Raw genomic sequence first — 18,274 nt, forward strand, 5'->3', positions numbered from 1 at the left:
GCACGTCCCGCGGTAACAGTGCACGTCCCGCGGTAACAGTGCAGGTCCTGCAGTAACGGTGCAAGTGCCACATGGAAATTCGTATTGATGATGCCCTCACTGCGCATTCCCAAGTTCAGGCGCTAGTCGGGACCTGTATTGGATTGTTACGGATGGTGAGAAAGTTTCTTCCACTTCTTCCGCTAGACTGTAGGAGGAACGTGATCCAGGCACTGATCACATCAAGACTGGATGACGGGAATGTCCTTTATCTGGGTGTGTCCGACTCCCTCCTGCAATGTCTTCAGGGGGTGCAGAACGCTGCAGCCAGGGACCCAAGGTCCCATGTGACGCAGCGTCCAAAAGCATTACATTGGCTCTCAGGGAGGGAGCGGATACAGCTCAAGACCTTAGTAATGCTCTTTAAGGCTCTTCATGGCAAAGGGCCCAGCTCGCTTATAAGACATGTTGGTTGGTACACTCCGACTAGAGCACTTAGATCAACAGCGGGGGCGTTCGCCTGTGTCCTGAATGTTCGCCTGGCACGCAGGGCTGGCATATCCTTCAGCCTCTTGGGGGCACAGGGATGGAATAAACTTTTGCTGCCCCAGAGACGTGTGAGAGCTCTGATGAGTATTAGAAAACTGTTGAAAACCTGGTTCTTTGAAAGTTAAACCATCGCTGGGCTAGCAGCTATGTGATTCTGCAGCGCCGGGACACTCCTTTTGGAGAAGCCGAGAGCTATATAAACGCTTTCAATCAAACATGCACACTCTTGAGGTACTGTCAACTTATAACCATGCACGCCTCGCGGGAACAGTGCACGTCCCGCGGGAACAGTGCACGTCCCGCGGGGACAGTGCACGTCCCGCGGGGACAGTGCACGTCCCGCGGGGACAGTGCAGGTCCCGCGGGGACAGTGCAGGTCCCGCGGGGACAGTGCAGGTCCCGCGGGGAAAGTGCAGGTCCCGCGGGGACAGTGCAGGTCCCGCGGGGACAGTGCAGGTCCCGCGGGGACAGTGCAGGTCCCGCGGGAACAGTGCAGGTCCCGCGGGAACAGTGCACGTCCCGCGGGAACAGTGCACGTCCCGCGGGAACAGTGTACGTTCCACATGCACACACGTATGGTACTGTCAACAGGGACATCTGAAGGATTTTGAGGGCCCTGGGTCAAATGTATTTTGGGGTCCCCTGTTCCGAACAGCTTTGAATTTATGATCCAATTTCAGCTCACATTAAAAATGAATTAGGAAAAATGGTATTTCAAACAATCTATTTTAACAATTATTCAAGGTTATCAGGGCAAGGCTATGCAGGACAGGGCTGGCTCTGTCATGGGGCCCCCAGAAAGGTGGGGCCCATGCCTTAAAACGTCTGTCAACTCATGACAGTGCAGGCCCCGCACAGAAGTTCAGTACTCCGGCAGAGACGGTCAGTACTGTCCACTCCATAGCACCGCGGTCCTGCAGAGATGGTCAGTAATGTCCACTCCAGAGCACCGCGGTCCTGCACAGACGGTCAGTACAGTCCACTCCATAGCACCGCGGTCCTGCACAGACGGTCAGTACTGCCACTCCATAGCACCGCGGTCCTGCACAGACGGTCAGTACTGTCCACTCCATAGCACCGCGGTCCTGCACAGACGGTCAGTACAGTCCACTCCATAGCACCGCGGTCCTGCAGAGATGGTCAGTACTGCCCACTCCGTAGCACCGCGGTCCTGCAGAGACGGTCAGTACTGCCACTCCGTAGCACCGCGGTCCTGCACTGACGGTCAGTACTGTCCACTCCATAGCACCGCGGTCCTGCAGAGACGGTCAGTACAGTCCACTCCATAGCACCGCAGTCCTGCAGAGACGGTCAGTACTGTCCACTCCATAGCACCGCGGTCCTGCAGATACAGTCAGTACTGTCCACTCCGTAGCACCGCGGTCCTGCAGAGATGGGTCAGTACTGTCCACTCCATAGCACCGTGGTCCTGCAGAGACGGTCAGTACTGTCCACTCCATAGCACCGCGGTCCTGCAGAGACGGTCAGTACTGTCCACTCCATAGCACCGCGGTCCTGCAGAGACGGTCAGTACTGTCCACTCCATAGCACCGTGGTCCTGCAGAGACGGTCAGTACTGTCCACTCCGTAGCACCGCGGTCCTGCAGAGACGGTCAGTACTGTCCACTCCGTAGCACCGCGGTCCTGCAGAGACGGTCAGTACTGTCCACTCCGTAGCACCGCGGTCCTGCAGAGACGGTCAGTACTGTCCACTCCATAGCTCCGCGGTCCTGCAGAGACGGTCAGTACTGTCCACTCCATAGCTCCGCGGTTCTGCAGAGACGGTCAGTACTGCCTCGGACACTGAACTATGCTCAGCCCGGATGGCGCTGCACTGAGTGTCTCACTTATGGAAGTAAAGAGAAGGACGGATGCGGTTCAGGACACATCGCTGCTGACCGGTCCCTTTGCTCTGTGCGTTTTACTCCTGTCCTGTCCTTCTCCTGCACTTGTTCCCAGTTTTTCTTCTCCTCTCTCTCTTTCCTTCTTCCTACCAGCGAAAGGGAAACCTGCCGAGATGTATACCATTACCTCTATACCGTGTAACCTCACGGGCGGGAAGCCCACATAACTTTTTGTCTTTGTTGTATGTATATACAATCACAAAAATAAAATAAATAAGTAAAAAAAGCTCCGTTTTTGCTTAAAATGTTGCTGTTCCGCGTTGGCCCATCAGGCTGTGTGACAGATTTGCACTTTTCTGTAAGTTTTTTTGTTTAATATTTTGGTTTTTTTTGCGGTATGAAAAGGCGGGTTTGTAACATTTCTCCACTAAATATATATATTGTTTTTGTGGTCATTTCCCGGTACTTCCCTCAGCCCCGTGTTTGTAAAGTGCACAGGAGCCTGCTGCCAGCAGGGGGCGCTGCAGTCTGAGAGGACAGGGACTGGGAGCAGGGACTGGTGCAGCTTCACCCCTACTTAACAAAGAGCCCTGAGCTGCTGCAGAGCGGGGGATCTGGAGGCAGCGGGGAGAGGCCTTTTATGGTCGAAGCTTGTACACCCATAACCCCCCACAACCTATTCCGCGAAGAAATTGGAACAAAATCACCACTGAACAACTCTTCACATCGCTTCACCAAAACCCCCCACCAAATCATTGGACCCAAACCAAGCAGCCATTAACCTCACCCAATGGATCACCCAACGCGCTGACGAACTTGCACCCTTGAAAAACCATCTAATCAAACAAGGTAAAAAAAAAGCCCCCTGGAACAACGATGACCTTAGGAAATCCAAGAAGCTCTGTCGTACTCTCGAGAAAACCTGGAGAAAAGCCCAACCACTGATAACCTAGCCACCTTCAAGAACGCCACCCGCAAACATCACCAACTAATCCGATCCACCAAGAAATCAGCATTCAAGGATCGACTTCACAACAATGCCCAAAACAGCAAGGAACTATTCAACATCGTCAAAGAATTTACTAACCCCACCGCCGGCACCAACAACATAACTCCCTCCCAAGACCTCTGCGACTCTCTATCCTCATTCTTACACAGCAAAATCGCCTGAAATACATAACAGCTTTGAAAACCAGTCCGAAGACTTGTCCACTCCATCCACTTCCGATCCAACACCGCCCTCAAACAACCTTTGCGCCTGGAACCCAATCACCACCGAAGACACCATTCGCCTGATGAACTCCATCAACTCAGGATCACCACCCGACCCATGTCCCCACCACATTTTCAACAAAGCAGGCTCCATCATCGCACCCCATCTCCGCGATGTCATCAATTGTTCCTTCAACTCCGCTACCTTCCCGGAAATTTGGAAACATGCCGAACTCAGCGCCCTTCTGAAGAAACCCACAGCAGACCCCACCGAACTTAAGAACTACCGCCCCATCTCGCTCCTCCCATTCCCTGCCAAAGTCATTGAGAAAGCCGTCAATAGTCAGCTCGCCGCCTTCCTTGAATCCAACAACTCCCTCGACTCCTCACAGTCAGGCTTCAGAGCTAAACACAGCACCGAAACCGCCCTCATTGCAGCGACCGACGACATCCGAACACTACTGGACAACGGAGAAACAGTTGCCCTCATCTTACTCGACCTCTCTGCAGCCTTTGACACAGTCTGTCATAGCACCCTCATACAACGCCTCAGCAACGTCGGAATACAAGGAAGAGCATTGGAATGGATCATATGGTTCCTTGCCGGAAGAACCCAGAGAGTTCGCCTCCCCCCCCCCCCTTCAAATCAGAGGCCACCGAAGTCATCTGCGGCGTACCACAAGGATCATCACTCAGTCCCACCCTCTTCAACGTATACATGAGCCCCCTCGCATCCATCGCACGCCAACACAAACTCATCATCTCCTACGCAGACGACACCCAACTGATCCTCTCCCTCACCAAAGACCCTAACACCGCCAAAACCAACCTACATAAAGGAATGAAAGAAGTAGCCCAGTGGATGAAGAACAGCTGTTTAAAACTGAACTCGGACAAAACGGAAGTCCTCATCTTAGGCTCATCCCCCTCGGCCTGGGACGACTCTTGGTGGCCTCCAGCCCTAGGAACCGCACCCACACCAACGGATCACGCACGCAACCTGGGCTTCATCCTGGACTCCTCCCTCTCGATGACCAGACAAGCCAATGCCGCTTCATCATCCTGCTTCAACATCCTACGCATGCTCAAAAAAGTCTTCAGCTGGATCCCCTCTGAAACAAGAAAGACGGTCATCCACGCACTGGTCACCAGCCGACTGGATTACGGAAACACCCTCTACACTGGAACCACAGCGAAAATACAGAAAAAACTTCAACGCATCCAAAACGCATCAGCCAGACTCATACTGGACATCCCTCGTCAAGCTCACATCTCCGGCCACCTGAAAGATCTCCACTGGCTCCCCGTCAACAAGAGAATAACATTCCGTCTCCTCACCCACGCACACAAAGCCCTCTATGACCTAGGACCCGAATGCCTCAACACGAGACTGTCCTTCTACACCCCCACCCGCCAACTACAATCTTCCAATCAAGCCCTCGCCGCAATTCAGCGCATCCACAGATCCACCATGGAGGGAAGATCCTTCTCCTATTTAGCGGCCAAGACCTGGAACTCTCTCCCCACCTACCTCCGCCTTACACAGAACCACCTCTCCTTCAGAAAACAACTAAAAACTTGGATCTTCGATAAGTAAATGCACCCGCCTCCCCAAGCGCCTTGAGACCCTCTGGGTGAGTAGTGCGCTATATAAATTTCTGAACTTGAACTTGAACACCCAGCCCTTCTAACCTGCTGTGCGCCAGCACTGGGCGGAGAAGTGCTGGTTCACTTCAGTTAATCTGGTTCTCAAACACACAGCAATAAGTGTAACAAAAGGCAGAGGTGGGGGAAGGGAGGGTAGACAAACAGATGAGGGCAGAGAGGAGGAAATGGAAAAGCAGCAACAGGGAGAGGGGAGATGAAACAAGTACTCCCAGGAGTGCTTTGAGACCGATAAAAACAAGCATTGAAAATGCAATAGGTCTCGTCTTTGATTGAGTTAAAGCCATTTGCTTTGCTAATGGTATTGTATAGCAAAGCAAATGGCTTTAACTTAATCAAAGGAGAGTCCTATTACATTTTCAATGCTTGTTTCAGAATGATAGGAGTGAACTGAAAGCTTGAATCTTTCTCAAGCAAAGTGAAGAAGTGAAGGAAGGGAGCGGGGGTGGGTGGGAGATGTAATCAAGGCAGAGGGGGAGATTGACACACGGGTCAGGCGTGGAGGGAGGGGAGGCGGAACCTAGAGACGGGTACACACACATAGAAGTGGAGCGGAATAGAGGGTGAGATGGAAACCAGGGCAGAGGGAGGGCGATGTGCACACGGGGTCTGAAGTGGAACGAGACAGAGAGGGGTGAAGGAAGCAAGGGCAGAGGGGAGTGAGATACACGCACAGGAACCTTCATGTCTGCGGTGGGCATTGTTTACCTGCTTCCGCCGGTAGAAGAGCCAGCCCGCTTCGCCGCCGCTTACCACCGGGAAGCCATGGCTGAGCTGCTGGAAGTGTTTACTAGGAGCTGCTCTCACATGGGGGTCACGGCGCCAAGCAAGTCTCGCGAAATGTACAGCCAGCAGAGGGTGGGGTCTCGCTCGGATTAAAGAGCCTGCTGGGGGCGCTGCGCACTGCCTCCTTTCCATCCACCCACTTAAAGCTGCCGCCTGGTTTTTAGGTCAGTCCAGAAGGAATGGCACGCATGAACATTTATGAGTGGCATAAAAGATACGATTGTCGCGCACTAGATCTGATCAGCATGATCGCGCAATAAACAACATCCCTCAAACAGCGGAAGTTTTCTTAGCTGAGACAAAGCCTTCTTTAGGCGAGTAACGAAAACGATACTTAACTTGAGAGTGAAAATTGGTTCAGTCAGCAGTACTACAAAGGCAGCCGCGCGTTTATTTTCGCATCGCGCTTTCACTTTAAGTGAAAGCACGATGCGAAAATCAACACAGCTGACTTTGCCAAAGCCGAGTGAGAAGAAAAAAAGCGCGTGGGGACAAATGAAGGAGAAAGTGTCACACCGCCGGTAAACGATCCAATCCCGGTAGGCGGGGCCAAAAGGAGACAAGGCGGCAACAAGGAGGGACTAAGAAGCCTCCTTTACAATCAGAAGCCATCGTTTTCCATGTAAGATGACGCTAACCAATTAAAAAGATTTGCGGGGCTTCAACTCTGCCTCCAAGAGCTTCGGAATCTGTATTGATTCCAAGAAGCCCTCGTATGACGAGAGCAGCGCATGCGCTGCTTTCGTCAGGCCGAGACCTAAAAACAGCTCCAAACAACGGGAGCAGTGGAAGGAGACAGTACTTGGTCCATGCTCTTTGGGAGGGTCAAACACAGGAATGCGACAGATAATGACGCACAGACACCTACCGGGACGCAGATATCCTCTAGGGACCCTATCCGAGAGGCGAGGGAGCCGCACCCTAGGCTGATGGCGCACAGGCACCTTCAGAGAGACATATCCTCTAGGGACCCTGTCCGAGAGGCGAAGGAGCCACACCCTAGGCTGATGCACAGACACCTGCCGAGACGCAGATATCCTCTAGGTACCCGATCCGAGAGGCGAGGGAGCCGCACCCTAGGCTGATGACGCACAGAGATGAGAGCACACCAAGATCACCCAGTGAGGGTGAGAGGCTTCTGGACACTGTGGCTGCATGAAGTGACGTCTGGAGAGAGCTCAGGAGCCATTACGAGAGTGTGTGTGTGGTTAGTGGCTACCTTTAGAGTGCCAGAGAGGTGCCTGTCAGTAGAAATATGTGCATAGGGTCTCCAGGAAAGGCTGACTGGAGGAGTTTATAGGCACTGTGTCTGGGAGCGGATTGGCTGGAGATGTTTGCAAGTTTAGTAACAATGGGGTAACGCAGTAGCCCTCAGAACCTGGGCAGTCATATACAAAAAATACAATCGGTTCTGTCGGGTGAGTATTTCTTCAAGCAATTGAACCAATCAGGAGTCTATTCATAGAAAGACCAATTAATCAAAATAAACACAAACATAGAACCATAGGGGGTATTTCTAAGAGCTTTTATAAATTGCATCATTCATAAATACCCAATTTACATTTGCAAGGCTGTCGAAAACACAGTGAAATATTGCAAGTGACAAGGAGACGTTTGGTGCTCAGTGCTATAGTGATGGTGTGTGATATATACAAACAAAGTGATTGGAGGGAAATATGGCAGCGAAGCGCATATTTCAAGTAGATCTGCGGACTGAATAAACAAGTCTCATCGCAGAATCTTTCGACTGGTCCAAGGATTAGTTCGTCACTAATCCCTGGACCGGTTGAAAGATTCACTCTACCACTGAGCACCAACGTCACCTTGTCACTTGCTATATTTCACTGTGTGTTTTCGACAGCCTTGCAAATGTGAATTGGGTATTTATGAATGATGCAATTTATAAAAGCTCTTAGAAATACCCCCTATGGTTCTATGTTTGTGTTTATTTTGATTAATTGGTCTTTCTATGAAGATACTCTTGATTGGTTCAATTGCTTGCGGAGATCTTTGCAGGCAGTGTCCCTGGGAGCAGATTGGCTGCGTTTATAGGCAGTGTACCTGGGAGTGGATTGGCTCGAGATGTTTGCAGGATGTGTATCCGGTAGCAGATTGGCTGCGTTTATAGGCAGTGTACCTTCTACCTCCCCAACCACCAGCTCCGCTCAGCCGACCTCTCACTCGCCATCCCGCGCATCCGAAGAACAACCACCGGCGGGAGATCCTTCTCCCACCTCGCAAACAAGACATGAAACACCCTCCCACTGAGCCTACGACAGACCCAAGACCTGCTGACCTTCAGGAGGACACTCAAGACCTGGCTGTTCAAAAAGTAGTGCCCCCCCCCCAGCGCTTTGAGACCCTCGCGGGTATGTAGTGCGCTTAACAAATGACTTATTGATTGATTGATTGAGTGTACCTGGGAGTGGATTGGCTGGAGGTGTTTGCAGTCAGTGTATATGGAAGCGGATTGGCTGGAGGTGTTTGCAGACAGTATCTGGGAGCGGATTGGCTGGAGGTGTTTGCAGACAGTATCTGGGAGTGGATTGGCTGGAGGTGTTTGCAGACAGTGTATCTGGGAGCGGATTGGCTGGATGTGTTTGCAGTCAGTGTATCTGGGAGTGGATTGGCTGGAGGTGTTTACAGACAGTGTATCTGGAAGCGGATTGGCTGGAGGTGTTTGCAGACAGTGTATCTGGGAGCGGATTGGCTGGAGGTGTTTGCAGACAGTGTATCTGGGAGTGGATTGGCTGGAGGTGTTTGCAAACAGTATCTGGGAGCGGATTGGCTGGAGGTGTTTGTAGACACTGTACCTGGGAGCGGATTGGCTGGAGGTGTTTGCAGACAGTATCTGGGAGCGGATTGGTTGGAGGTGTTTGTAGACACTGTACCTGGGAGCGGATTGGCTGGAGGTGTTTGTAGACACTGTACCTGGGAGTGGGTTGGCTGGAGGTGTTTGCAGACAGTATCTGGGAGCGGATTGGTTGGAGGTGTTTGTAGACACTGTACCTGGGAGCGGATTGGCTGGAGGTGTTTGTAGACACTGTACCTGGGAGTGGATTGGCTGGAGATGTTTGTAGACAGTATCTGGGAGCGGATTGGCTAGAGGTGTTTGCAGTCAGTGTATCTGGGAGCGGATTGGGTGGATGAGTTTGTAGACAGTGTATCTAGGAGTGGTTTGGCTGGAGGTGTTTGCAGACAGTGTATTTAGGAGTGGATTGGCTGTGTTTATAGGCAGGGTACCTGGGAGTGGATTGGCTGGAGATGTTTGTAGACAGTATCTGGGAGCGGATTGGCTAGAGGTGTTTGCAGTCAGTGTATCTGGGAGCGGATTGGGTGGATGAGTTTGTAGACAGTGTATCTAGGAGTGGATTGGTTGGAGGTGTTTGCAGACAGTGTTTTTGGGAGCGGATTGGTTGGAGGTGTTTGCAGACAGTATCTGGGTGCGGATTGGCTGGAGGTGTTTGCAGACAGTGTATCTGGGAGTGGATTGGCTGGAAGTGTTTGCAGACAGTGTATCTAGGAGTGGATTGGCTGGAAGTGTTTGCAGACAGTGTATCTGGGAGTGGATTGATTACAAAGGCACAGAAGTGTGATCTTACTCTTCATCGTCCTTCAGTGTCTGGTTTTTCCGCTGCTGTTTGCAGATCATTACGACAGTGGCAATAACAGCAACGCCCACAATGGCTGCGATGATCCCGCCGATGATCCCACCCGTGGCTCCGGCTCCTGCGGTGTTCGGAGTCTCTGAGGAGTGGAAAAGACAAAATAAAGACAGCTTAGTTTCGACCCCCACTGAGTAATTACTGGAATCAAAGACCCCCACTGAGTCATTACTGGAATCAAAGACCCCCACTGAGTCCTTACTGAAATCAAAGACCCCCACTAAGTCATTACTGGAATCAAAGACCCCACTGAGTCATTACTGGAATCAAAGACCCCCCACTGAGTCATTACTGGAATCAAAGACCCCCCACTGAGTCATTACTGGAATCAGAGACCCCCCACTGAGTCATTACTGGAATCAAAGACCCCCCACTGAGTCATTACTGGAATCAAAGACCCCCCCACTGAGTCATTACTGGAATCAGAGACCCCCCACTGAGTCATTACTGGAATCCAGGGACCCCACTGAGTCATTACTGGAATCAAAGACCCCCACTGAGTCATTACTGGAATCAAAGACCCCCACTGAGTCATTACTGGAATCCAGGGACCCCACTGAGTCATTACTGGAATCCAGGGACCCCACTGAGTCATTACTGGAATCAAAGACCCTACTGAGTCATTACTGGAATCAAAGACCCCCCACTGAGTCATTACTGGAATCAAAGACCCCCACTGAGTCATTACTGGAATCAAAGACCCCCACTGAGTCATTACTGGAATCAAAGACCCCCCACTGAGTCATTACTGGAATCAAAGACCCCCCCACTGAGTCATTACTGGAATCAAAGACCCCCCACTGAGTCATTACTGGAATCAGAGACCCCCCACTGAGTCATTACTGGAATCCAGGGACCCCCACTGAGTCATTACTGGAATCAAAGACCCCCACTGAGTCATTACTGGAATCAAAGACCCCCACTGAGTCATTACTGGAGTCAAAGACCCCCACTGAGTCATTACTGGAATCCAGGGACCCCACTGAGTCATTACTGGAATCAAAGACCCTACTGAGTCATTACTGGAATCAAAGACCCCCCACTGAGTCATTACTGGAATCAAAGACCCCCACTGAGTCATTACTGGAATCAAAGACCCCCACTGAGTCATTACTAGAATCAAAGACCCCCACTGAGTCATTACTGGAGTCAAAGACCCCCACTGAGTCATTACTCGAATCCAGGGACCCCACTGAGTCATTACTGGAATCCAGGGACCCCACTGAGTCATTACTGGAATCAAAGACCCTACTGAGTCATTACTGGAATCAAAGACCCCCCACTGAGTCATTACTGGAATCAAAGACCCCCACTGAGTCATTACTAGAATCAAAGACCCCCACTGAGTCATTACTGGAATCAAAGACCCCCACTGAGTCATTACTGGTATCAAAGACCCCACTGAGTCATTACTGGAGTCAAAGACCCCCACTGAGTCATTACTGGAATCAAAGACCCCCCACTGAGTCATTACTGGAGTCAAAGACCCCCACTGAGTCATTACTGGAATCAAAGACCCCACTGAGTCATTACTGGTATCAAAGACCCCCACTGAGTCATTACTGGAATCAAAGACCCCCACTGAGTCATTACTGGAATCAAAGACCCCACTGAGTCATTACTGGAATCAAAGACCCCCACTGAGTCATTACTGGAGTCAAAGACCCCCACTGAGTCCTTACTGGAATCAAAGACCCCCACTGAGTCATTACTAGAATCAAAGACCCCCACTGAGTCATTACTGGAATCCAGGGACCCCACTGAGTCATTACTGGAATCAAAGACCCCCACTGAGTCATTACTGGAATCCAGGGACCCCACTGAGTCATTACTGGAATCCAGGGACCCCCACTGAGTCATTACTGGAATCCAGGGACCCCTCCACCCTGATGGAGCAAGGATTCAAAATGAAACTTGCTCGGAACAATCTTCTCACATAAAACGTTAATATTAAGTATTAATAATGGTTTGTCATGCTATTCTTACATCAAAAATCCATATTCCGTAGTCAGAGGGAAGCTTGGATATGTGTTTTACTAACAAATAACCCGACTGGGATTAAAGATGGCGGCTAAATGCGGGGATTGAATTGCGCATACGCACGCTGCATGACGACATAACGCTTGGAGGGAAAAGCTTGCTTCTGCGCAGTAGTGATAAAAACGGCCGCTTTGAAACTCGCGTACTAAGCATCTGCTTTTCCAGAATTAACATGAGCTATAGACTAAATGCTAATGCAAATATAGTTAAAATAAGTAAATGGGAATAGTGTAGAAATAAGTGGTATACAGTGACATCATTTTATTTTGAAATTAATATTTGTTTTCTTTGACTTTTCTAAATAGTTTGTATTTGGGCCTGGAAGGGGTAATGGAGTGAAGCATGTGCAGGACGGGCACCACACCCTAACACCCTTCTTACACGTACAGGACGGGCACAACACCCCTCTTACACCTACAGGACGGGCACAACACCCCTCCTACACGTACATGACGGGCACAACACACCTCTTACATGTACAGGACGGGCACAACACCCCTCTTACACCTACAGGACGGGCACAACACCCCTCTTACACGTACAGGACGGGCAAACACCCCTCCTACACGTACATGACGGGCACAACACACCTCTTACACCTACAGGACGGGCACAACACCCCTCTTACACCTACAGGACGGGCACAACACCCCTCCTACACGTACATGACGGGCACAACACACCTCTTACACCTACATGACGGGCACAACACACCTCTTACACCTACAGGACGGGCACAACACCCCTCTAACACGTACAGGACGGGCACAACACCCCTCTTACCCGTACAGGACGGGCAAACACCCCTCCTACACGTACATGACGGGCACAACACACCTCTTACACCTACATGACGGGCACAACACACCTCTTACACCTGCAGGACGGGCACAACACCCCACTAACACGTACAGGACGGGCACAACACCCCTCTTACCCGTACAGGACGGGCACAACACCCCTCTTACCCGTACAGGACGGGCACAACACCCCTCTTACCCGTACAGGATGGGCACAACACCCCTCTTACACGTACAGGATGGGCACAATACCCCTCTTACATGTACAGGACGGGCACAACACCCCTCTTACACGTACAGGACGGGCATAACACCCCTCTTACACCTACAGGACGGGCACAACACCCCTCTTACATGTACAGGACGGGCACAACACCCTGCTTACACCTACAGGACAGGCACAACACCCCTCTTACACCTACAGGACGGGCACAACACCCCTCTTACACCTACAGGATGGGCACAACACCCTGCTTACACCTACAGGACGGGCACAACACCCCTCTTACACGTACATGACGGGCACAACACCCCTCTTACACGTACAGGACGGGCACAACACCCCTCTTACCCGTACAGGACGGGCACAACACCCCTCTGACACCTACAGGACGGGCACAACACCCCTCTTACACGTACAGGATGAGCACAACACCCCTCTTACACCTACAGGACGGGCACAACACCCCTCTTACACGTACAGGACGGGCACAACACCCCTCTTACACGTACAGGACGGGCACAACACCCCTCTTACACGTACAGGACGGGCACAACACCCCTCTTACATGTACAGGACGGGCACAACACCCTGCTTACACCTACAGGACGGGCACAACACCCCCCTTACATGTACAGGACGGGCACAACACCCCTCTTACATGTACAGGACGGGCACAACACCCCTCTTACACCTACAGAACGGGCACAACACCCCTCTTACACCTACAGGATGGGCACAACACACCTCTTACACCTACAGGACGGGCACAACACACCTCTTACACCTACAGGACGGGCACAACACACCTCTTACACCTACAGGACAGGCACAACACCCCTCTTACACGTACAGGACGGGCACAACACCCCTCTTACACGTACATGACGGGCACAACACCCCTCTTACACGTACAGGACGGGCACAACACCCCTCTTACACGTACAGGACGGGCACAACACCCCTCTTACACGTACATGACGGGCACAACACCCCTCTTACACGTACAGGACGGGCACAACACCCCTCTTACACCTACAGGACGGGCACAACACCCCTCTTACACCTACAGGACGGGCACAACACCCCTCTTACACGTACAGGACGGGCACAACACCCCTCTTACACGTACAGGACGGGCACAACACCCCTCTTACATGTACAGGACGGGCACAACACCCCTCTTACACGTACAGGACGGGCACAACACCCCCCTTACACCTACAGGACGGGCACAACACCCCTCTTACATGTACAGGACGGGCACAACACCCCTCTTACATGTACAGGACGGGCACAACACCCCCCTTACACCTACAGGACGGGCACAACACCCCTCTTACACCTACAGGACGGGCACAACACCCCTCTTACACGTACAGGACGGGCACAACACCCCTCTTACACGTACAGGACGGGCACAACACCCCTCTTACACGTACATGACGGGCACAACACCCCTCTTACACGTACAGGACGGGCACAACACCCCTCTTACATGTACAGGACGGGCACAACACCCCTCTTACACCTACAGGACGGGCACAACACCCCTCTTACACCTACAGGACGGGCACAACACCCCTCTTACACCTACAGGACGGGCACAACACCCCTCTTACACCTACAGGACGGGCACAACACCCCTCTTACACGTACAGGACGGGCACAACACCCCTCTTACATGTACAGGACGGGCACAACACCCCTCTTACACGTACAGGACGGGCACAACACCCCTCTTACATGTACAGGACGGGCACAACACCCCTCTTACACCTACAGGACGGGCACAACACCCCTCTTACACGTACATGACGGGCACAACACCCCTCTTACACCTACAGGACGGGCACAACACCCCTCTTACACGTACATGACGGGCACAACACCCCTCTTACACGTACAGGACGGGCACAACACCCCTCTTACACCTACAGGACGGGCACAACACCCCTCTTACACGTACAGGACGGGCACAACACCCCTCTTACACGTACAGGACGGGCACAACACCCCTCTTACACGTACAGGACGGGCACAACACCCCTCTTACACCTACAGGACGGGCACAACACCCCTCTTACACCTACAGGACGGGCACAACACCCCTCTTACACATACAGGACGGGCACAACACCCCTCTTACACGTACATGACGGGCACAACACCCCTCTTACACCTACAGGACGGGCACAACACCCCTCTTACACGTACAGGACGGGCACAACACCCCTCTTACACGTACAGGACGGGCACAACACCCCTCTTACACGTACATGACGGGCACAACACCCCTCTTACACCTACAGGACGGGCACAACACCCCTCTTACACCTACAGGACGGGCACAACACCCCTCTTACACGTACATGACGGGCACAACACCCCTCTTACACGTACAGGACGGGCACAACACCCCTCTTACACGTACAGGACGGGCACAACACCCCTCTTACACCTACAGGACGGGCACAACACCCCTCTTACACGTACAGGACGGGCACAACACCCCTCTTACACCTACAGGACGGGCACAACACCCCTCTTACACGTACAGGACGGGCACAACACCCCTCTTACACGTACAGGACGGGCACAACACCCCTCTTACACGTACAGGACGGGCACAACACCCCTCTTACACGTACAGGACGGGCACAACACCCCTCTTACACCTACAGGACGGGCACAACACCCCTCTTACATGTACAGGACGGGCACAACACCCCTCTTACACCTACAGGACGGGCACAACACCCCTCTTACACCTACAGGACGGGCACAACACCCCTCTTACACCTACAGGACGGGCACAACACCCCTCTTACACCTACAGGACGGGCACAACACCCCTCTTACACCTACAGGACGGGCACAACACCCCTCCTACACCTACAGGACGGGCACAACACCCCTCTTACCCGTACAGGACGGGCACAACACCCCTCTTACACCTACAGGACGGGCACAACACCCCTCTTACACCTACAGGACGGGCACAACACCCCTCTTACACCTACAGGACGGGCACAACACCCCTCTTACACCTACAGGACGAGCACAACACCCCTCTTACACCTACAGGACGGGCACAACACCCCTCTTACACCTACAGGACGGGCACAACACCCCTCCTACACCTACAGGACGGGCACAACACCCCTCCTACACCTACAGGACGGGCACAACACCCCTCTTACCCGTACAGGACGGGCACAACACCCCTCTTACACCTACAGGACGGGCACAACACCCCTCTTACACCTACAGGACGGGCACAACACCCCTCTTACACCTACAGGACGGGCACAACACCCCTCTTACACCTACAGGACGAGCACAACACCCCTCTTACACCTACAGGACGGGCACAACACCCCTCTTACACCTACAGGACGGGCACAACACCCCTCCTACACGTACATGACGGGCACAACACCCCTCTTACACCTACAGGACGGGCACAACACCCCTCTTACACCTACAGGACGGGCACAACACCCCTCTTACACGTACATGACGGGCACAACACCCCTCCTACACCTACAGGACGGGCACAACACCCCTCTTACACGTACAGGACGGGCACAACACCCCTCTTACACGTACAGGACGGGCACAACACCCCTCTTACACGTACATGACGGGCACAACACCCCTCTTACACGTACAGGACGGGCACAACACCCCTCTTACACCTACAGGACGGGCACAACACCCCTCCTACACCTACAGGACGGGCACAACACCCCTCCTACACCTACAGGACGGGCACAACACCCCTCCTACACCTACAGGACGGGCACAACACCCCTCCTACACCTACAGGACGGGCACAACACCCCTCCTACACCTACAGGACGGGCACAACACCCCTCTTACACGTACATGACGGGCACAACACCCCTCCTACACCTACAGGACGGGCACAACTTCCCTCTTACACGTACAGGACGGGCACAACACCCCCCTTACACGTACAGGACGGGCACAACACCCCCCTTACACGTACAGGACGGGCACAACACCCCCCTTACATGTACAGGACGGGCACAACACCCCCCTTACACGTACAGGACGGGCACAACACCCCTCTTACACCTACAGGACGGGCACAACACCCCCCTTACACGTACAGGACGGGCACAACACCCCCCTTACACGTACAGGACGGGCACAACACCCCCCTTACACGTACAGGACGGGCACAACACCCCCCTTACACGTACAGGACGGGCACAACACCCCCCTTACACGTACAGGACGGGCACAACACCCCCCTTACACGTACAGGACGGGCACAACACCCCCCTTACATGTACAGGACGGGCACAACACCCCTCTTACACGTACAGGACGGGCACAACACCCCTCTTACACCTACAGGACTGGGTCTGCTTGGTCTCCCTTCCTCCTAAAAACATCCCGTCCATGTCACTTCGGTCAAGCCCCGCCCACAGCAGCTTCATGGTTCCTTGGAGCTGTTCACAAAAGGAACCAACATGTGAGCCAGCTGGATGAGCGCTTATTGTCATGCCGCATATGTTGAAAGGGTAGTGCTAAAACTGCTTTCTTAATAAAGTTTTACCACAGCAGTGACATGGTTAAAACATCTGGGGCCGTATTACATAAGGTGCCCTGGGGGCCCAACAGGCGTTTGCGCCCTCTTTGGCGGCCCGGGCACATTGGCACTGTAGAAGGGGGCGCAAGCGCTTGTGCGTCCCCTTCTACAATACGAATTGCGCTACCTTCAGAGGGCGTTTCCTCATTTGCTTAGGGGCGTGCCCTAAGCAAATAAGGGAATTCCTTTGACTCTGCACCAGCGCCATATTACAGATGCGGTGCAGAGTCAAAGCAGCCCTCAGGAGGCTCGCTGTCATCGCTGTCAGTGCGCCTCCGACAGCAGCCCTCAGGAGGCTCGCTGTCAGTGCGCCTCCGACGGCAGCCCTCAGGAGGCTCGCTGTCAGTGCGCCTCCGACAGCAGCCCTCAGGAGGCTCGCTGTCAGTGCGCCTCCGACAGCAGCCCTCAGGAGGCTCGCTGTCAAGAGCGCCTCCGACAGCAGCCCTCAGGAGGCTCGCTGTCAGTGCGCCTCCGACAGCAGCCCTCAGGAGGAGCACTGTCAGTGCGCCTCCGACAGCAGCCCTCAGGAGGATCGCTGTCAGTGTGCCTCCGACAGCAGCCCTCAGGAGGCTCGCTGTCATCGCTGTCAGTGCGCCTCCGACAGCAGCCCTCAGGAGGCTCGCTGTCATCGCTGTCAGTGCGCCTCCGACAGCAGCCCTCAGGAGGCTCGCTGTCAGTGCGCCTCCGACAGCAGCCCTCAGGAGGCTCGCTGTCAGTGCGCCTCCGACAGCAGCCCTCAGGAGGCTCGCTGTCAGTGTGCCTCCGACAGCAGCCCTCAGGAGGCTCGCTGTCATCGCTGTCAGTGCGCCTCCGACAGCAGCCCTCAGGAGGCTCGCTGTCAGTGCGCCTCCGACAGCAGCCCTCAGGAGGCTCGCTGTCATCGCTGTCAG

General features: G+C 53.3%; 1 protein-coding gene across 1 annotated transcript in view; it reads right to left on the reverse strand.

Annotated features, from left to right (window-relative positions):
- NECTIN2 (nectin cell adhesion molecule 2) overlaps window positions 1-18,274 on the reverse strand; it is a 210,121-nt gene that overhangs the window by 39,481 nt on the left and 152,366 nt on the right. The window contains exon 7 of the mRNA XM_078651271.1: window positions 9,638-9,782. Within this exon, the coding sequence (XP_078507397.1) occupies window positions 9,638-9,782 (145 nt within the window). The remainder of the gene's footprint in view (window positions 1-9,637; window positions 9,783-18,274) is intronic.

This window comes from Lissotriton helveticus, chromosome 7 (genome assembly GCF_964261635.1).
Source record: "Lissotriton helveticus chromosome 7, aLisHel1.1, whole genome shotgun sequence".
Lineage (NCBI taxonomy): Eukaryota > Metazoa > Chordata > Amphibia > Caudata > Salamandridae > Lissotriton > Lissotriton helveticus.